The sequence below is a fragment of the Felis catus genome, chromosome X, assembly GCF_018350175.1.
Source record: "Felis catus isolate Fca126 chromosome X, F.catus_Fca126_mat1.0, whole genome shotgun sequence".
Taxonomy (NCBI): domain Eukaryota; kingdom Metazoa; phylum Chordata; class Mammalia; order Carnivora; family Felidae; genus Felis; species Felis catus.
The window spans coordinates 46,280,824-46,302,500 of NC_058386.1; the positions used below are offsets into that span (position 1 = coordinate 46,280,824).

Here is a 21,677-nt window from a genome sequence, read left to right on the forward strand (position 1 = left end):
TCTGCTCCTAAAAGAGGGAAGGAGAGGAGGAACTAAAGCAAATAGGACAGAATGATAACCACTGGTTAATCTACATGAAACATATGGTGCTCATTACACTGTGAGTCTAAAATTTTTAAATGTTTTTAAAAAATTAATGAGCTTGTATCAAGAAGACAAAAATCAACTTGAAGAGGCCCCATGGGCCAAAGGTGTAATGGAAAAGAATAATGACTGCAGAGATCCAAATAATTCAATCACTGGCTTAAAAAAAAAAATCAATAAAAATAGAAAAACCAGAGAAAAGTTGCATTTGAGGTGGTGATTAAATCTATTTTGACTTTACTCTAAAAATTAGTGACTTAAGAAAAAAAATTAAGTTTTTATCCTGCCTCTTAAGTAGGAACTGTATTTCAGGGTAACCAGACTTTCCCCCTTGAACTGGGGCTGTCACAGAAAAATGCCAGCTAATAATGTCGAAGGAATGACAGAAATTAGAAAAGTCATTGATAATCCCCAAAAAAACTGACACAGGAAAGGATTATCAGTTGGTGTTAAGATCATTAATTAGGTATACGGCTGATAGGAAACCAGACATTTATATAGCACCAAAACAGTAATATAGGCTACTCTCTAATAAGAAGGGGGGAAATTTAACAGTACTCTACTCTAGAGTAAGTCAATTTTATCATGATTATTAATGACAGTTCAGAGATGTGTCTCCCCATGATGGAATATGAGATACACCTCATTTATGATATATCCTAACCAATAATTTCAAATTGCTCCATTAAGCCTCTAGCTCTAATTAGAAGTTAACAGAAAACAGGGAGTAAAGGAACAAGTTAAATGACACTGCAAGGAACCAAATGGACCAAATCTAGAAGGCAAAACATTCAGCATGACAGCAGGCCTGGTCACCTTAACAAGTTAGTGTCATTAGCAGAAATAAAATGAAAATTAAAAAATTAATTAATATTCTGTGTTAGAATAACAGATTCAGAGGATATAGCTAGACGTAATGCAAGGTCTGTAACTAGATTCTGGTTCAGACAAAAATTCCTGAATATGGATTTGGGTGTTATATATGATGAAAATTTACTTACAAAAGCAAGGTAGAGATTTATAACTGGAAAAACAAAAAACCCTAATCCAACCTAGGTTATACAACAGCATATATAATATCATTTTAGTAAAAAATACATTTTGTATGTATATGAAAAAACCATCGAAGAATGTAGTAAAGTAACAGTGATATCTGGTGGTAGAAACCCAGTATTTACTTTTGCTCATCTGCATTTTTCATGATATACATATAATCTTATAATAAAAGGTTACTTTTAATTAAGATGGGGGAATCTTGGGGAAAAAATTACTGATACAGTCCAACTCTTGAGTTTGAAGCAAATGAGAAAACCAAGGTCTAAAGAAAGGCAAGTGCCTTGCTTAAAAACCACAGTACTAAGAACTCAGGTTCCCACCTATACCCAAACTTTTCCTATCACACCAGTGGCTCACTACTGATTCTGGTGAGGATACATGAAACACAAGTAAATGAAGAAATAAAAGCAGCATGATTAAAGAGAGGGTAAAAGCCTGCAGCTGGAGTTCAGGAATAATTTTACCTGGACAGGTCCAGGCTATGAGGCACTCTTGCCAGGTCATTAACCAGTCCTTTCTTCAGGAAGAGTCGAATAATGTTGTTCATGCCATTGTGCTGGGTCTTGGCTGTGGCACTGCTGTAGAAGCTGGACGTTGAGGGGCAGGACTCCATGATAGTACTGATGATACACATCACTGCTTGAAGCCTGGGAGAGAAGTTTGACACCTCTATCATATGAATACTGCCCATTCTTAGGAGTCTTAAACTAACCGGCCTCAGATAACCCTCCTGGTGCCCTGTGTTTCCTTCTGGAAGTAACATTTAAACAGGTGAGAGCTCACTCCCTGAGTGGTAGCATTCTTAATTTTCTTTACACGTAATTTAAAAAATAAGACTGAATAATCTGCTCAATTTCTTGAAGATATCAGAACTATAATGACAACATCCCTTTGTTCTAAGCTGTTTACCCTCCTCCAAATGTAATCAGTTCTCTAGGTATTTTGAGGCACTAGAACTATTTGAGAGGACCAGAGAATATACAGTGCCAGTGTGACCAGAACTCTTGTTCAAGTGCTAGGAATCCCACAGGCCAAGAATGGAGTAAAGAGATGCTACTGATTATCAGCACTAGGTCAGGCATGGGTTTTACCTGGCATGTTTCTCTGTACTCTCAGCCATAGCCAGTGCCCGTCCCAGAGCTGCTTTTACTTCATTCACAAGGGCTACTTGGGCATCTGTGCCACTCCCTGCAGCAGCTAGGCTTGCGAGGAATAGGCGGGCCAGGGCAGGTGTGTCCTTGTCTTCTGCATTCTGGGTATGTGGGAGGAGGTGGTCCAGAACAAAGGCTAGCACACTGCAGTCCTGAAAAATCATTAATTATGACATTTACTCACAAGCATAATTATGCCATATTGTTTGCACATCAACAAGGTACACATACACAAAGTTGATCCTCAAGTCACCCAGTCAGTGATTATCAGGTCCACTTTACAGATGAGAAAACCAAGGTTTGAAAGTACAAACTAAGTGAGCAAATCCAGATTTTATGCTTTTAAACTCCACTCATTTCTCACTAGTTTACACATTTTCATTTATAGGTTACTTGATATTTCTCAAAACATTTTTATGTGTGGTATTTAAAAGAACTGTTCACAGTAAACCTATAGAACAGTTAAGGCAAGTTCAGTATTTTCCCATTCTGACAGATGGGTAATATGAGGCCCAAAGAAACAGGGCCTGTGCAAAGAACTTAACCAATGGCAAGGATTCAAATCTTGTTCATAATTAAGTGCTATAATGCCTTCACGTATTCAATTAAGTTGTAATGTTTACTGATACCTATAATGTGCTAAGGACCCTAGGCTAAAAATAGGCATTTAAAAGAGAAACAGCACAGCCACAGATAGATATGCAAAAATATTTAATGCAAAGTAAATAGCAAAAAAAGGCCCAACAAGGGAAAGAAATTACGTGAGACTTGTTCCTTCTAACAAGGACTTCTGTCCTGATAATTCTTTATATTAGAAAGAAGCTTAGTTCTATTGTCATTTAAGCAGATATTGGATCAAAATTTTGGAGTTAATTAGAAAGGATGGCTGTATAACACTGAATGTACCAAATGCCACTCAACGGTACACTTTAAAATGCTTGATTTTATGTAAATTTTGCCTCAATAAAAACTGCATTGAAGAATTCTAGAGTCTGGAAAATTAGATACGGTGGCTAGGTTAAGATGGAACTATTAGAAATAAAAATTCCCCAGTACTGAATAAAATACAAAATTGTGTAAATATGTTATGTAACATTATTAGTAAAAACTGGAAAAAAAGCTTTGCAATTTGGGAAAGCAGGGTGATGTAGTAAAAGACTTGGATTTATAACCAGAGACCTGGATTACAATTCTAATCCTGTTACTCTGCAGTTTGGCCTTGAACAAGTTACTAACCTTTCTGAGCCTTCTCTACTTCTCTATTAAGGGGAGCAATACCAACAACCTTCTAGTGCTGAGGTAAGGATTAATCAACAGTATTTGTAAATCACCTAGGAGTACCCAGTACCACAAGGTCATGTGACACATAATAGATACTTAATAAATTTGCAATTAAATGTCTTATTCCACAAGGAATGCTTATATTAACTACAACTGGCATAATGAGTAAAAGCTTTGAAATAAAAGCCTAATGTATATTTAGTATACATAACTCCACAAAGGACTTGTATCTAGAATATGTAAAAAATTCAGTAGAGAACAAGAATATAAGACTTGGACACCTCACAGGAGAATATCCAAATAGCCAATACAGAAAAGGATATTTTAACCATAATGCAAAATCTAGTGGATTTGTAGTAATCCACTAGAACAGCTAAAATGAAAAATAAGAAAATACCAAGTGTTGGCAAGGAGGTATGGCAAGCATACCACATGCTGTGCTTGGTAATAATATAAATGGACACAACCACTCTGGAAAACTTTTGGTGCCATTTGCTAAAGCTGAAGAGACCAGCAATTCTACTCCTTAGGCATGTTAACACCTAATAGAAACACTTAATCCAGTTTATCCTTGAATAACACGGATTTGAACTGTGTGGGTCCACTTATATGCAGATTTTTTTTCAATATATTGGTGCCATACTGTAAATACATTTTCTCTACATTTTTTTTTTTACTGAAACCATTAGCAAGTCTTTATTTCCCTTACTGCCTTTTCATTTGAAATTAAATAGTTTTGATTAAATTGTTTCTTTCTATTTAATTAAAAAAATTGTGAACAAGCAAATTTGTATTTAAGAGTTTCAGCTCAAAGTTGCAACAATCTAAGAATTAGTGATCCAAGCAGAAATTACAATTTTATTTTTTCTCAGGGGTAATAACATTTTTCTCCCTCTAATATATGTAACCATACAAAATATGTGTTAATGGAGTGTTTATGATATTGGTAAAGTTTCTGGTCAACAGGAGGGTATTAGTAAAATATTTGGGGGAGTCAATAGTTTATGCAGATTTTCAACTACATACGTGAGGAGAGGGGAAGGAGGTGTCAGCACCCTTAAAATCCCTGCGTTGTTCGAGAGTCAACTGTATATGTTCACCAAGACATATATAAGAATGGACTGTAGCAACACTACTTTCAATACCTGTAAAATGGAAAACTACCCAATTGTCTATTAGCACTAGAATGGACAAGACTGTGTTACATTCACACAATGGAATCCTATACAGCAAATAAACTACTACCACACACAAAAATGGATATTGCAAACAAAGGAATATACACTGTATGATTCTATTTATATAAAGTGCAAAACCAATCTATGACAACAGAACTCAAGATAATGGTTGACATTATGGAAGTTTAAAAGGGAGGGGGAGCTGTAGAAAGGCATGAAGGGGTAAACTTTTGTGGAGTTTTTAATGTTTTAATTTGGGTAATAGTCATCCAAGAAAAACTAACGACTCATTCAGGAATTGCATATTTTTGTATGTATTTTAAAAAACTCAGATTAAAGTAAAACTAGCTTAAAAATGGCAGCTGATTTCATATTCTTTGCCTGCAACATTAATGCCCCTACTCTACTCTCAGACCATTTACTGCTTACTAACCATGAAATTAAAATATAGCCTCCCAAACAAGGTTCCCTTTTTGAAAAAAATCTCCTTGGGCACCCCTTTTATGTATATGGGAACATGATCAATTCCATATCAAGACATTTCTTTCCCACAGCTCTGATAAACATTTAGGCTTTCCTTATGTTCTATGTTACCAATACTATTACCATATCAGGTGTCTTTGCACAGGTGTGAGTATATCTGGAAGATAAACAGCCATTTTGTCTATTTGGCTTATTCTACTGTCCCTTAGACACCCTTATGTAGACAAACCACAGATACCTTTCAAATTACACATTTTCTCTTCAAGCCATTTCTTCTAACATAAAAGGAATAGAAAAACATAAAACAAGAAACATCGGAATCCTCGATTTTGTTTTTATTTTCCAAAGATCCATTTCTACCTTTAAAACATCTCTTCAACTTACCCATTTTTTTCCCCAACAACTTCACCAAGATCCTGTATTACCTAGATTGCTATCTACATCAGATTCCTAATTGGTCTGACTCCAAATCTTGCGTTTTGCAGTCTTTACACTGCAGAACAAGTGATTTTCTGCAAACAAATTAACAAATGGCACAAACTCACTCCCTGTAATGAGCCCGATAGCTCTGCATCATGGGGAAAAGCCTAGCTTCTTTAACGTGTCTAAGAGGCCTCTGCCTCTCAACATTGGGCTAACATGTGCAGGTTCCTAGCAAACTGTCTGACACATTTGTATCCAAATGATGACAGTATCAAATCTTAAACAGACTAGAAATATTACCTCTTTAATCAGCTCAGACTGGCCCACAGTGTAGCTGTAGTTGGCAATCAGAGTAGCGATACCAACATAGGACCTCACCAACTCTGCCAGAAGACGAAGAATAGTGGAGGTGGGCATTAAAGGTTTGCTGCCCTTGCCCTTCTGTTTGCCTTCCTCAGAGGCTCGGTCCCCTTCTTTATCTTTCTTCCCATCACGAGACTCTTCTGGAGTTGATGCTGTTGAGAAAGAGTCAAACACTGGTTCAATTTCACACTGAAATACTGGCAAACATCAAGCCTTATGTGGAAAGAGAATACTACTTCTATTCCACTTTAGGTCACTGATACAAATGGAATGTCCTCCTCATAATGCAGTGGAAGGACACATAGGATGACAGGTCTCAGATATAATTTGTGGATATGGTGCAGCAGGGAGGCTTTGCCCAACTGTTCACATATCTTCTGCCATTTCCCTCCTTTTATACAAAATTTTGCACTCCAGAAATACTGTACTAAGAGTTCTCCAAAGACACCTTACGTACTCCCTTTTACCTTTCCTTCCCACATGTCTCCCTGGCACACATTTACTTATCTAACTAAATTCAAATTCTGATCTCCTCCATAAATACTTTCCTGTCTCATCCAGGAATACGGAGACATAGTGGGTACATGTGCCCACTGTACCTTATCCCAGCATGCCTCCATTCCAGCAGTTATATTAAGTATGGTATCTCCTTGGTTAGATCTCAAAGATCTTTCCTATCCAAGAAGCAGCAGCTCTTGGAAGGTATCCTTAGAATTGTTTCCATGTGACATTTCTCTAATTGTTGACTAAGTAGCCAATGGGCTCTGGTAACACTGCTAGAATCCACCATGCAAGGTTTATGGCTAGAATTGTGTCACTGGCACCAAAGCTCTATACGCCAGCATAAAACCCACCATAAGAAATATATGTGGTGGTTTAAAGAGTAGATCTAAAAGATCTCACCACAGCAACCATTACTTTGTTAGGTAAGTCACAGTTCTACTAATTTTAGCATAGAGAAATCCTTTACTTACAGAACATGGAGCTCACCCTTGAGAAAAGTTCACTTAGACAAGTAAATGTGACAATTATGCCTGTATTCCCATATCCCCTGCCCAGGACACCCACAGTTTCTTTGTTCTCTCAAGAAAGTAACAACAAAAGAGGGAGAAAAGTAAACCATTACCTTCTCCTTGGGATGTCCCAGATGTGGAAGTCTCAGTGGAGGTACCATCTGCAGCAAAGACCTGACTCTATGGAGGAAGAATACCCCTGAGCCATTATTAATTTCAGAGACAGTTGTCTCTAAATGGTAGGAACCCTTCCCAGGGTACTCATTACGAATGCTACAGACTCTTTGGCTGATCTTTTAACCATCTTCACTCCGTACATACTATAATCTGTGGGAAGCTATCATTATAAACAGTGACTGGAAGATTGGGGGCACGTACAAGGGACAATGAGAATGAAAAATGAATTTAATATTTCCAATCCAAAGAGAGAAAAATCCCAGGGATACCCCAAATTTATCTTCATTCTTAGGCAACAGATAATTTACAGATACATCAAAATTAATACCTTTGAAATTTCCCTGGCATAACCTTAAATATGGAGAACACATAGGTATCAGAAAGCGAGAAGGAAGACAGGAGGTTGGAATTGACTTACATTAATGGAAAAACCTGACTGTGCATCAAAGTCACTGCCCTGACGAGTAAGTGACCGGTACTGCTGGTATACATCATCACCCATGTCTTGCAGGAGCTGGCCAACCTCTTGGGTCATACCCCCAGGTTTAGGATCAGATTTCTCTGCTAGAAAAACAAAAACAAAACAAAACTCATTAATAACTATGCAATGCTAATGCCTATTTGGCAGCTTGGTCAGTTTCACTTCACTTACTGTGACTATTTACATAGTGATGTGGCTAGACTTTCACTTAAGAGGAGAAACGTAGTTATGACCAAGAGAGCATGGTGGAAAGCCTCATTCTTTTACTAACTAGTTTTGTGACCACAAGCAATTTACTTATTTTTCTCACTTTCCTCAGCTTCACAACTAAGCTTAAATGAACATACTTGGTATTATACCTAGTGCAACAGAGATCAATAAATGGTTACCTAGCTATATAAGCTAAATTATTTTGGGGGGTGGGGCTGATATGTGAGGTAGAATAAAGGTTCTATGGTTGTAGAAGCAAGAAGCTCTATATGGATCAAAGTGCTCAATAGATGAAAAGCACCAAAGACTCATATTTTGACTTAATTAAAGATTATATTCACCAATTTTTGGCGATTCTGTGGGACCTATCAATTAAGTATGTCCTAAATAAAATCCTGAAGGATATGACTGGAATGCAATCTTAAGTTCCAATTAATTCACTCATGACTTTACCAGTACTTACAAGCAGCACCTTAACTAGGAATAAAGGTAGATTGGGATGGTGGTCTCAAAGGTCAGGAAGCCTAATCACACCTTCTAATACTGATCCCAGTTTTTTTGGAAACAAAGATGTTTTAGCAACAAAGAGAATGAAAACATTAGAGACTTTTTGGTATAAATTTTCCTGCCCACAAGATGCCATTATCTCCTCTTTAATCTTTGTTCATTCTTCCCTCTGTATGGGATAGACTCTCATATGTCAGCATTCTCATTCTTATCATTCAACACTTATTTCAGAAACCACTTGTTCTAAGAAACCTTCCTATAGGTCACCCCCACAAGGTCAGATGCCTTGCTTTAAGACTCACCACTACCTTGCCATCTGTCATAATGTATGACCACTGGTTTTTTCAGAGAAGTGCACATGGGCACACAAGGAGTGCTCACTATGCCATAAGTTGGTTGAGAGATCCAGGCAAAGTGCCCGGCCTCCTGAGGTAGACTAGATACATACCTTCCTCTGGAGCATGGTATGCAGCCAGGGCATTCAGCATATCATAGATCACTTCCTTGATGGTATCAGGAATGACAGGCAGAGGTGAGGGCTTCAAAGGGGTCGTCTTCACTAGCTGTACAGCATTAGGACCTTTAATTCTAAGATTCTCAAATTCATCATCTGAAGCTAAGCCAAAGTCAGACAGAGAAAAATCAGTCAACAGTGAACCAGTACCTATACTTGATTACTGATAAAGACTCATAACCAGTACCTATACTTGATTACTAATAAAGACTCAGAAGGGGGTTTGTATAAACACACATGCTTGGGACAAAAAGCCATTTCCAAACAACGTTCAAGTAGCCTACTAGGAAATCTAGCTTTTACTTTCCCTAAATCCCACAGAATTTATTACAGCAGTACCAAATAGTAAAAAGAGTACAGGCTTTGCAGTTGGGGGAGACTTGGTTTTGAAATCCAGTTCTGTTACAGAATCACTGGCCAGATTACTTCAAAAAACCTTAATTTTCTCACTCCTAAAATTATTCTTTTTTCATTCCTAAAATTTGAGGATTAAATGAGATCATACAGGAGACATGCCCAGCACAGGAGGTCAGGCACATATCTGGGGGCTTCCAAAAATAATTAGCTCCCTTCCCAACATTTTATTAAAAAACAAAACAAAACAAAACACAACTCTCCCTCCACAACCCTACAGAAAAGTTGAAAGGTTAGTAAAGCACCCATATGCTTTTCATCTAGATGCTAAGATCAAAGATATTTTTCTACATAACCATAATACCATCATTAACACCCAAGGCATTTAACACAGATATAATCATCTAATATACAGTATTCAAATTTCTCCAAATCTCTTTACCTGGGTCCAGAGTCCCATCATGGTTGGTAGTTCTTTCTAGTTTCATCATCTAGGAGAACCTTGCATTTTTTTCCCTTTATGACATTAATATTTTTGTAGAGTGCAGGTGAGCTGTCTTATAGAATGTCTCAAAATTTGCATTTAATTGCTTCCTCATAATTAAATATGGGCCAAACATTTTGGGCAAGAACACACTGATGATACAGTGTACTTCCTACTGTACCATGTGAGTCACATGTCCACTTGTCCCTCAATTACCACTTTATCTGTAAACCATTCACACTCTGTTGTCACACTAAGACAAATTCTTTGAGGGCAAGGACTAGACCAAATGAGTCCTTGGTGTCTCTGGCAGGGATTACCACAGGGCAAGTAAGATAGACAGATAGACATAAGAAATATTGAAGTACCTCTGAACTGGCCCACATGTCCCAACACTTGCTTAAGGAAGCTTTCCAAGTTATCTCTGGGGTTACACTAGGCCATAGACTTCAATGTCTCAAAGGCCAGGAGAAGGGGAGAAACTCACCAGTTCCTGAGCCTCGAGGGGCTGGAAGGGCAATGCGGATACAGCAGTTGGCTACTTCAGTGAAAATGTCTGGATTGCGGCATGCAGCTGGCCCCAGGACACGAAGGATATAATTGATTTCCCGAGAACCAAGGCTGCCAGATACAACACCAGAGGTAGTGCTACCAGCTCCACTTGTAGCTGCTGAGCGAACCACCTAGTAAAGAAAGGAAGAAGCAATGTGGATTAATGACCACTTTCTAAAACTCCAATTGCATTCAAGGAAGAGTTACCAAGGATTAAAATACTATCCAAACTCTGCCTCAAGACACTGGATGATAGTTTTAGGTTTTTGGGAAAAGATGCACTTGGGTCTTTTAAGTCCCATTCCTTCCTGATTCAAAATATGTGGCTTATAAAAAGTTACAGGATTCAGCACATCCCAAAACTATCAATTATTATAACAGATGGCATGTTATCTTTATAGAAATTGGGAAATGTATCTAGACCACTGATCATCTAAATTATAGCCCTCACATGTAAGTGCCAGCTCCTAGCCTTCCCAAATGCTGTCCCAATTTTAAACCAGAATGGTTCAAACTCTAAAAATATGCAATACCAATATCCACTCAGTGTTTAAGAACGAAATTAAACGTTTCTTTATGCCTCAAAGTCAATCATCAGTCTTAGACACAGGAAATACTGAACTATTTACAGATGGCTTGCTCTGAAACTATAGGGCTTACACATTATGCTTTTGGTCTTCACAAAAGGACTCATTAATCAATAGAAAATACAAGAAGGTATAAAGAAAATAACTACTGTATTTTCCATTATCATTCCTTTGTGAACTATGTTCACAAACATCTTTTGGAACCTTAATGCTTTCCTTACCAAATCAGTCATCTCTTTAGCTGAACATATTAACCCCAATATCTTGCCTGTAAAGCTATAATCCTAAACTCTCATTTTTTAAATACTGAAAAGTCTAATTTCACTATAAAGAATGTGCTGTAATTTAGTTATCCAGTCCTCTGCTGGACATTAGATCTCCAGTTTCTTCTATAGTGAACATTCTTGTATATGTACCTTGGCATACTTGATTTTAATTATCAAATAAATTCCTAGTCATAGAATTTCTAGGTCAAAGAATATCTCAAACTGACAGTACCAAATTGCCCTCCAATGTGGCTGCACCAATTTTCACTCCTACCAAAAAAGTAAGAGTATGCCTGGTTGTCCATACCCATACCTTCAATGGATATTATCAAGCATTTACATTTTGCCAACTTGATACATTAAAACTGCCACTGATCTTCCTTTGCTCCTCATAATCCTAAATACAATTAAGCTTAGAAAGCTCTTATCCAACAAGAACCTATATTTTCCAGGCATTAAATTTTTTTTAAATGTTTATTAATTTATTGCGAGAGCGAGTGAGCAGGGGAGGGGCAGAGAGAGAGAGAGACAGACAGACAGAATCCCAAGCAGGCTCCACAACTGCTAGCACAGAGCCTGACGTGGTGCCTAAACCCACAAACCATGAGATCATGACCTGCGCTGAAATCAAGAGTTAGACGCTTAACCGACTTAGTCACCTAGGTGCCCCCTTAGCATTTAAAAAAAATTAAAGTTTTATTTATTTTGAGAGAGAGAGACTGAGCAGGGGAGGGGCAAAGAGAGGGAGAAAGAGAGAACACCAAGCAGGCTCCACACTGTCAGCACAGAGCCCAATGCAGGGCTTTAAATCACAAACCATAAGATCATGACCTGAGCGGAAATCAAGAGTCAGATGCGAGCCAACCCCAGTGCCCCTTCCTAGCATTTTTTAAGTTGTATAAACGTTAAACGTTTTAAGTATTTTGTTTTAAAGTCAGAATTCCATCTGTATGTAGCTGTTTCTTCCCTGTTGGGCTGTCTCTTGCCCTGGATCAGTATATATGCTGTTTTTAATAGTGCTCCTTCTTTTGATTTTGCTCCTGTCAGATGAAATCAAATAGGCTGGGTGAATGAATGCGAGATGTATACTCATACACACAGAAGTATAAAGTGGTTCCACCTTTTTGGCAAGCAAGTTAAAAAATACTCATACGTTTTCATCCAATTTCTAGGAATCTCTGAGAAAAACAAATCTTAAATGTGACAAAACCATGCACAAAAATGCAAATTGCAACACTAATTATAAATGTAGGAAACAGTGTCCCAAGAGAGGAAAATGGAAGTCCAATAACATTCACATGATGACTGTTGACAAAGAATTAATAGGAGGAAATAAGACATTTGTCCTCCCTACTTCTCCCCTTTGAGGTCTTATGTTGATGTTACAAAATTTTTTTCATGTTTTTAAAAATTTATTTTTGAGAGAGAATGTGCATGAGTGGGGAAGGGGAAGAGAGAAAAGGGGACAGAGGATGTGAAGCAGGCTCTGTGCTGACAGCAGGCAGCCTGATGCAGGGCTGGAACTTATGAACTGCGAGATCATGACCTGAGCCACCCATGTGCCCCATAAACATTTTTCTCTTTTCTAATTACTTTGTCATTTTTTCCACTGCTTTGTGTTTCCTAAAATAAACATATAAACGTCTTAATTTTCCAATCTGCACAACGGGTATCTGCAAATGCTTATTAAAGTATCTGGCCTATTATAATATTCCCCAAACTTTACTACTTTTACAACTCCAAAATACAATGTTTGGAAAATGTGCTCACAGGTGAATACATGAGAAATACTCCTATAAGGGAATCAACTTTAAGACATATACTTGGTGAAAGGTATCCCAGTTCCTCATTAACAGTTTTTGGTTCAAAAAACCTATACTGCCAAAGGGGACTTTATAGGTAAGATTTATTACTGTAGTAAATGTTAAGGACAGAAAATGTTATTTTCTAGTTAAAAAAAAATCATTCAATGGGACAATCTTTCATATGTAAGCAAGCACTTGAGCACACAGCTGGGAAAGTTTGCTGGACAAAACATACAGTCTGTGTATCTAGTTATATACCCTATGAAAAACCAGAAGTGTATCTGAGATCAAGGAGAACAAAGGTATGATATAAAGCTAAACCAGCTTCTGACATCAAAAAGACTCACCTTTTCCATGGTATGACGGAGGGTGCAGGGATCCTCAATGATATGTCTTAAAAGAAGGGTGACCAGGGGGGTAAACCCATTGAAGCCTGAACTCTGGGTCAAATTCAAGATCATGCGGGTACTCTTTAGCTCTGCAAACATCATGGCGTATTTGTGGTCTCGGGTGAGCCTCAGGCAGAGACGAAGGGTGGCATGCAAAGTGTCTGGGTCTACAGGGACTCCTAGCATGCTCACACAGGCCCGGATTAAAACAGTCACCATATCCTCTGTCAGGCCCTGGATCAGGATCTCCCCAATTTTTGTTTCTTCCAGGCTCGTCTCCTTTTCAGTATTTGTACTCTCTAGGGCCAAAGGAGTATCTACAAATGAGAAAGTAAGAGTTCAGAAGTTTAATTTGACAGTTCCTTCCATATCTCTCCCGCATAGCTAGGTCAAGCACTTGGGTTTGTTTCTATTAAAAAATATACCAAACACCAATTCTAGGACCAGATAAAAGGGACTGTGTATCTTTAAGTCACCAAGCAATATGATGGGTAAGAAATCACTCATGATAAAATTGGCCAAAACTTAAGCCATAAAGGCACATGAAGCTTTATGTAACACTCCTTGAAAGATTCAAAACTGAAGGTCCATACCACTGGGTTTATTTTCTTTACGTTTGATATCCATTTCTTTGCTTTCTTCCAGCGTCTTCTCTAGTTCCTGTCCATTGCTATTTTTTGAGTTTTTATTCAGCCGTGGTACCCTCAGGAGAGTCAGCATCACAGGGCGCCGATTCCCTGTTTCCTCATTAACCTAGAAATTCAAGAAGACAAAGAACAGCTCTACAAAAGAAAAGGAAACTATAAGAGGGGCTGCAACTCCCAGGTAAAATGCTGCAATAGGAAGGAACCCTGGCAACTTTTCCCATCCTTATCACCTACAGAGAGAAAGCCTGAAGGTCCCCAAAAGTAAAGCAGCATACACAAGGCCCTATAACAAACTGGAAACTTTCCAATAGAGTATATACCATCCCTAACACTTAAAATCATTTCTGGTTGGAACAGTATCAAATTGCCATAAACAACAGACTCACGGTCTAACTAATGACTTTAGGAAGACTCCATTCTCTGTCAGCTATACCGAATTTAGTAGTGGTAATAGCGCTTCTTATAACACATGTCAGGACGTCTGGTTCAGGAAGAAGCAAACCAAAAGGCATACTCAGCATCTTCCCTCTTTTCAAAGAAGTTTACAGCACTGAGTGAGCACGTACCTGCACCATTGTAGTGAACTGGACAGTGTATCTTCTTCGGCCTGCAGTGAAACGCACACTCGTCTCTCCAGATTTCCAGGCAGAATCAATAGTGCTGTTGTTGCTTGCACTGTAACTACACCAACGCCCAGAGCGGTCATCAAACCAGCGCCAGTTGTTGTTGTTGGACTGTAGATACTAAATACAAAAACAAAAAATTTCTTTGTATTTTCTACAAGTTTGGTTGTTAGAAGAAACAGTAACTGTTCACTACTAAAGCTAACCAGGAAAAAGAAAGAATACTGTGAACATTGAGTAGAATTTTGAGAACCAAGAGAAGTTTTTTGTATACATTAATTCTCACATTCCTGATCCCTTCCGTAAGCATGAAGACCTCTACACCCTTGTCCTGCAATCCTCTGCTTTTCTTTTGTTTCCAACTGTTTTCCACAAATGGGAAACATTAGTTCAAATGTGCAGGAACCAAATTTCTGTTTCTGAGAAGGCACTGAGATAATGTGGCCTATATAATTTTTGTATAAAAAGCACTTGGCTTTTGTAGGAATTGCTGCACACTCAGTCCTTCATATAGAAGCCACTCTCTCCTCTGGAGATAGTACACTCCTTTAACATTTTCTTCCAGGTAAGTTCTAGGGTCCTTCACCCAGAAGCTCCATAAAAAAATAATTCTAACTCGCCATTCAGAAGAAAAATATAGCTACTGAGATCCCTCAAGAGATTTAGGTCTTGATCAGGCAGCTTTCCATTCATTCTTTACTACTCTACCATATTCTCTTCTGGTCTATTCTTACCTCAAGAAGCTAAGCAGTTTTGTCAACTATGTATTATATACCTTAGTCATTTGGGCTCTCCTTTTTGAAGAGATGGCTGTTTTCTCATAGAAATCTATCAGGAGCAACACGGGGGTGATCCACCTAAAAAAGAAAGAAATGATTTACTTTGGGCAAGCCAGAAAACCTGTACAATATGGGAAAACTTAACGTGATTTTATTAGGCACCTCATCTATTTTCAAACCACAAAAGGTACACAAGATTTGCCCCATACATGCTCTAGAAAAGTGCTTGATTTAGGGCCTGAGCTATAGGGCCCAAGTCTGAGAGGAACAGAAATGAAACCAGGTGAGATACAAGATCACTCACTTCGGGGTCTGGACCTCTTTTTGCTCCTTGGCGGCCTGTAGGCAGGGTTGAACCACTTCCAAGAGTTTGATTAGGACATTAAGGATGCCACTAGATTCAACGACCCAGGCACAAGGTAGCTTCAACTCCTAATTGGCCAAAGAAAAATAAATAAATACAACTTTTATTCACCATTAAGGATTGGCACAGTATAGGAAAACACAAAGCTGAACACTAAGAGAACTGCTGAATTAAAATTCCACCTCTACCACCTACTAGCTGTGTGATCTGAGTTACTTAAATTCTCTAGGCCTTCAGTGTTTAGACCCTCAGGGGTCATAGGAAGTAATAATTTCTACTTCGAATGTTAATTGTGGGGATTAAATGAATGAATGTGTGTGTGTGTGTGTGTGTGTGTGTGTGTGTGTGTGTGTACTCGTTCACTCTAATGCCCAACGCATTGCCTGGCACATTAGTATGTACTTATACAGAAGCTGTTATTAGGATCATTAATATCATTATCATTAAGGATTACCATCTAGGAAATATAATCTTACTTATGTTGAAGTTGAAAAGCTTCTGATTTACAGAGAACCTTTATATTCTTTCCAGGAAGATGGAATAATTAAACATAGCAACAGTTAGTTAGTAGTTCCCCTACAGGTGCTACACTATAAAGTAGTTCCTTTATAGGGGCTGCACTGGAAGTAATTTAAATGTCCAATAGGCAATTACTTAAACTAGGGGACATCCAAAAGATGGAATGTATACGTGACATGGAAAATATTCATAATACTGAGAGAACAAAATACAAAATTTTCTTTTTTAAAATGGTCTGATCCTAATTATTTTAAATGCATAAAAAAGGACTAGAAAAAAATTAAAGACTGTTACTTGTGATTTTTAAAAGGGGGGGGAGATTCATGAGTGATTTACGTCTGTATTATAATGTTATTGGGGACCCTGCATTCAGTACTTTGCAATCCTTCCCAAAAGTTATTTATTCACAAGTGCTATAATAAGAATTACCACTTCCATCAAAAAAGAAAACCCCAAGACTGTAAACACACAATTTGACACATACACTGGACTTAATCTCCTGAGTTCTTGTAAAGGGTCTACTCCGTTAAGTTCAGGTTTTACTGTTAAGCCTGACCTACAAATGAAGAGTCACTTGTTCAAGGTCAGTTGCCTCCTAATTCCTACGTAGGATGAAACAAGAACATGTCCTGGCCATTGTCTTGCTTAAAATAATCTGTTGATTGACCAAGTATGAAGGAAGAATCAGATTCTATCTGATGCCCATCATCCAATTTCCACATCTGACCCCACCTTTTGTCTACCAGTTAGGTTTCCTCAGAGAGGCCAAACTATCCCACAACTGTACTGGGATAGTCATTCTAAAAACCTTATAACTACCACCCCCCAAATCCTCTAAGACATGATTCAATTAATTAACACTTGTTCTGAGAAGCTCTTCCCTCATTAGCCAGAAGTGATACATTTGCCCTCCTCCTGAACTCAGAGAAAATTCTTTATACTATTCATGTGGCACAGAACACTGCATACTGTACTTAATTATATGTCTTATAGCCTATCGGACACTGTGGGCTCATGAAATGAAGAGATCATGTCTTACAATTCTACCTTCTTGAAGGTCTCAAATGGTAGGTGTTTTATAGTTCTTTAATGATGAATTACAGGAACCAAAAGATCTAAATCTTACCTCAAAAAGCAGTGTTAAAAGCAAGATTCTAGTAGCTAAATTGGAGGCTTGGGGCAGGGTGGCCATCTGACTGATCCACTCTGACACAGTTTTTGTGTCACTCGTTGTCAGGGGAAGAGCAGCTTTGATCAACACATCAGCAGCTTCCCACACCTAGAAAAGCAGAGAAGTGGCCAAGTCAGGTAACTGTAGATAGAGTATGATAAGGTTTGTCAAAACATCCTTAACCTTATAAAACACTCCCTCCACTCCCAACACATTTGCTGAAGAAGGATGAGTGAATAATGAAACATTAACTAAAGGGATTTAGTGTATCAAAAGATGCATGCTACGAAGGGAATGCCTCTAAAAAGAGGAGTTTCTTAGGCTAGATTACAAGAAGCCTCAATTTTAACTTAAAGGAAATGAATATTTAAAAAATTTCTGGGTGCCTGGTTGGCTCACTAAGTTAAGTGTCCAACTTTGGCTCAAGTCATGATCTCATGGTCCCTGAGTTAGAGCCCTGCGTCAGGCTCTGTGTGAATATCTCAGAGCCTGGAGCCTGTTTCAGATTCTTTGTCTCCCTCTCTCTCTCTGCCCCTTCCCCACTCGCACTCTGTCTCTCTCAAAAATAAACATTAAATAAAAATCTAGGGGTGCCTGGGTGACTCAGTTGGTTAAGCATCTGACTTCAGCTCAGGTCCTGATCTCATGGTTCACTGAATTCGAGTCCTGTGTTGGGCTTTGCATTGACAGCGTGGAGCCTGAAGCCTGGAGCCTGCTTTGGATTCTGTGTCTCCCTCCCTCTCTGTCCTTCCCCACTCAGGCATAGTCTCTCTCTCAAAAATAAACAAAAAAAGTTAAAAACATTTTTAATTTCTAGTGCATGTAAGTCAACCCCAAAGGTTCTCCAACTTACATTTCCATCAACAATCTTTTACTACAATTGCCACAGAATTACCATTAAAAACAAAAATAAACCAGAATGTTAGAAATGTTGGTCTTTAGTCTGCATGTTCAATTTCTTATAAATTTGACATAATTGCTGTTTTCTAGGTTTTAGTTTTCTTAAAACCATTTCTATAAGCTCTTAATATAAAAGATAACTAAACCTAGATAGATCCTATCTTGGGAAAAAAGGTTTACCCAGTTCTCCTTTTACTTTTGTGCTATCTCCATACACTAAAATTATTATGTTTACATATATCACTTAAAAAAAATTTTTTTAAAGGTTTATTCATTTTTCAGAGACAGAGAGAGACAGAACATGAGGCGGGGAGGGACAGAGAGAGAGGGAGACACAGAATCTGAAGCAGGCTACAGGTTCTGAGCTGTCAGCACAGAGCCCAACACGGGGCTTGAACCCAGACACCATGAGATCATGACCTGAGCTGAAATCAGATGCCTAACTGACTGAGCCACCCAGGCACCCCACATAAATCACTTTTTGATTTCTTCCTCTGCTCTCTTGACTTAAAAAAATATACAAAAGAAGATTCCAATGATTTAAAAACATGAACAGTTAAAAAAAAAAGGTAAATAGGACTAAAATATTAACTATCTTTTTGTGTGGGGATTCAGGGTTATTTCTTATCCTTTTCATGTAACTAGTACACGTTAATTTCATAATAAAGAAAAACACTTTAAAAGAAGACAAATATCAGGTCACAACTATTAATCAGGATGGGGACTTGTCAAAGTGGTTGTATAGGAGAGGGAAAATAAAACATTTATTCACGGTTAGTCCAAGGGGACTAACTTGGCTCAAGAGTGAGACACATTTGGAACGTTTTGGATGAATTTCAGAGGAGATGCCTAGAAAAAGAAAGCTTTGTTTTTTCCTTGAAAAGGTATTTTTTTTTTTGTTAAGTAGTTTATTCACTTTTTGCAGGGAACACTCAAGAAAGAGCAAGATTACTAGATCTAAAAAATTCAAAGAGAATATATCCATATCAAGCAAAATGCAAAAACAAAACAAAACCCTCCAAGCCCCAAGCCAACAGTTTTATTTAAAAAAATAATAATAAATCAGATTTTGATGGATGGCAGAAAAACCACTTCACACACTCCTTTCTTCTGGCTCCTGGAGAGCTCACCTGATTGACTACTTGCTTCAGAATCATGTCTCGATAGTCAGCTCCATTACGTTTGATTGCGGTCATGATCAGATCACACACCCGGTATACTGTGTCTGGCAGCTCATCAAGAAGGTGAAAGCAGCCTGGCAACATGGTATCTGTGAAAGTGTGGAGCTCATCTTGTTCCAGTGGATCAGCATCCTGGAACTTCTCTAGACATTTAGCTTCTTCCTCCTCCTGCTTTTCCCGAGCTTTTCGTTCCTCCTCCTCCTTCCGACAAGCAACTTCCTGGAGGCGGGGAAGGAAGAATGATAGCATATGGGAGAGGCGAAGACAGAGAATACTCTAAAAATGTACTGGCCCTACCATACTGAATACCTACTACCTTTCTCCTCAAGCAGGAGATATGTTCTTAGGCGTGGCAATTATTCATGAGGGCAGCCACAAAGGCTAAGGCAAGACAGGAAAAGCAGAGAAAGACACTTCTAACTCCCAAAGCATTGCAAATTTATTTACAGCATCCTGTATCACAGCCTCCCAAGAAAATCACCTGGAGAAATGGTCCTGCATTCTCTGCCAGTCTAAGTAAACTGAAGCAATTGTTATTTAAGAACAGACAAGCCAAGATTGGCCTAATTTTGGGTCTCTTATTTGACAGTAAAGGTTAACATTTCATCTGCCTCACTTAGCTTCAGGTCAGTACAATGTAGATCAGTGATGGCAAGGTTGGGATGAATGAATACTCTCATGACTTTTCTTTAGACATTAATTCCACCAATTACATTGCAGTAGTAGCAGAATGTTCATAAAAACAGTAAAGATTAATGTTGTCAGACCCTTTTGGATGTCCTATGTCCTAGTTACCTCAGGTGATTCCGCTCTTTGATCCATTGGGATATCCTGTCCTAGAGACATGGCAATTGCTCTCATCATCTGGTCCTCTTCCGACATACTCAGATCCTACAGAGAAGCAACAGAAAATCCAGCAACAAAACACATAACAACTCACAAGAAATCAGACATCCTGTGCTCAAGCTTTAGAGAAAAAGAGAAGGTGCCCTGAATGATGCTCTCTAAATTCAAATCCTAGGCTTACCTGGTTGCTACAAAAACAAAGAGGGGAAATCACAACGAAATTAAGCATAGGAAGGGGACTTCAATGTGACTACCTAGTCTGCATTTCAGAAAAGCATTTCTTCTATTGATTCCTGACTGTGGATACTAAGAGTTCTTCTGCAAAAAAAGTCCAGTAATTTGTATGGCTGGGAGATAGGAAGCTTCTGCTTATTACATTCTAGAACAGTGTTATCACAAAACAAAAATACTGGCATGCAGAAGTCTGAAAATGACAAGTAGTTTATAGAAGGGAAGACCAATGATGGAAACACAACAGAAGAAAAAACATAGCAGCAGCCAAACCAATGCCCTAGAAAATTACAACTGCTAAGCCAACTTACTCGAACAACTCCTCCCATGATTGGGGGAGGGTGGGTTAGAAGGTACTCTGTGGCCTGCTCCATGGTGCTGGTGTTCAAGAGGGCCTCCATGGCATGTTCCCTTGTGAAGCCCATGTCCATGAGCTACAAAAAGAATGCAGGATCTCAGAACCACAATAAAAGAGAAATTCAAATACATTTTTAAAAGGTTGAAACCCTTCCAAGATGAAAACAAGGTTTTCTAACTTCATATGAACTGAGAACAGTAATAAGCTAAGGCAGTTAAGTAAATAAACAATCCTTTCCATTTGGTGCTTCCACAGCATTCAAACATCAGACCTACACATTGGGGCAGGGAGCCAAGGTGATTCTCAATTCTATCCTCTAAGAAAACGGGGCTAGATGTTTATCACCATGAACAGGATCACTCTAATTCACAGATTGAGATTCATACACAGAAGCAAAAATGGATCCCCACTCTTCTGGAAAACAAACTGGTAACAGAACAAGAGCCTGAGAAACTGACCCAGACATTTTATTACTAGGAAATAATCATGAGATGTACAGAAAGATATGTACAGAAAGAAACTATACACCACTGATTTACAACATCAAATAAGAGGATTAACATCCAGTAATAAAAGAATGACAGGAAGCTAAAAAATCACCCATTTTCTTAATGACAGCAGTACAATTCTACATACTGTATGATGTTAATTAGACATAAAATCAAGTGATGAAAACCCATCTTTTCTGCTGACATTATGA

At 38.3% G+C, this 21,677-nt stretch overlaps 1 protein-coding gene across 15 annotated transcripts in view; it reads right to left on the reverse strand.

Moving 5' to 3' along the window:
- The window catches only part of HUWE1 (HECT, UBA and WWE domain containing E3 ubiquitin protein ligase 1), a 169,169-nt gene that overhangs the window by 29,040 nt on the left and 118,452 nt on the right, over positions 1-21,677 (reverse strand). For all 15 annotated transcript variants that reach the window (XM_045051044.1, XM_045051042.1, XM_045051052.1 and 12 more), the window contains 16 exons: positions 20,931-21,053; positions 20,338-20,433; positions 19,492-19,761; positions 17,417-17,569; positions 15,712-15,839; positions 15,404-15,485; positions 14,572-14,748; positions 13,952-14,111; positions 13,317-13,675; positions 10,247-10,442; positions 8,856-9,023; positions 7,628-7,773; positions 7,146-7,212; positions 5,957-6,171; positions 2,232-2,443; positions 1,605-1,787 (listed from right to left, as the gene is read on the reverse strand). In XM_045051044.1, coding sequence (XP_044906979.1) covers positions 1,605-1,787; positions 2,232-2,443; positions 5,957-6,171; positions 7,146-7,212; positions 7,628-7,773; positions 8,856-9,023; positions 10,247-10,442; positions 13,317-13,675; positions 13,952-14,111; positions 14,572-14,748; positions 15,404-15,485; positions 15,712-15,839; positions 17,417-17,569; positions 19,492-19,761; positions 20,338-20,433; positions 20,931-21,053 — 2,735 coding nt within the window. The remainder of the gene's footprint in view (positions 1-1,604; positions 1,788-2,231; positions 2,444-5,956; positions 6,172-7,145; positions 7,213-7,627; positions 7,774-8,855; positions 9,024-10,246; positions 10,443-13,316; positions 13,676-13,951; positions 14,112-14,571; positions 14,749-15,403; positions 15,486-15,711; positions 15,840-17,416; positions 17,570-19,491; positions 19,762-20,337; positions 20,434-20,930; positions 21,054-21,677) is intronic.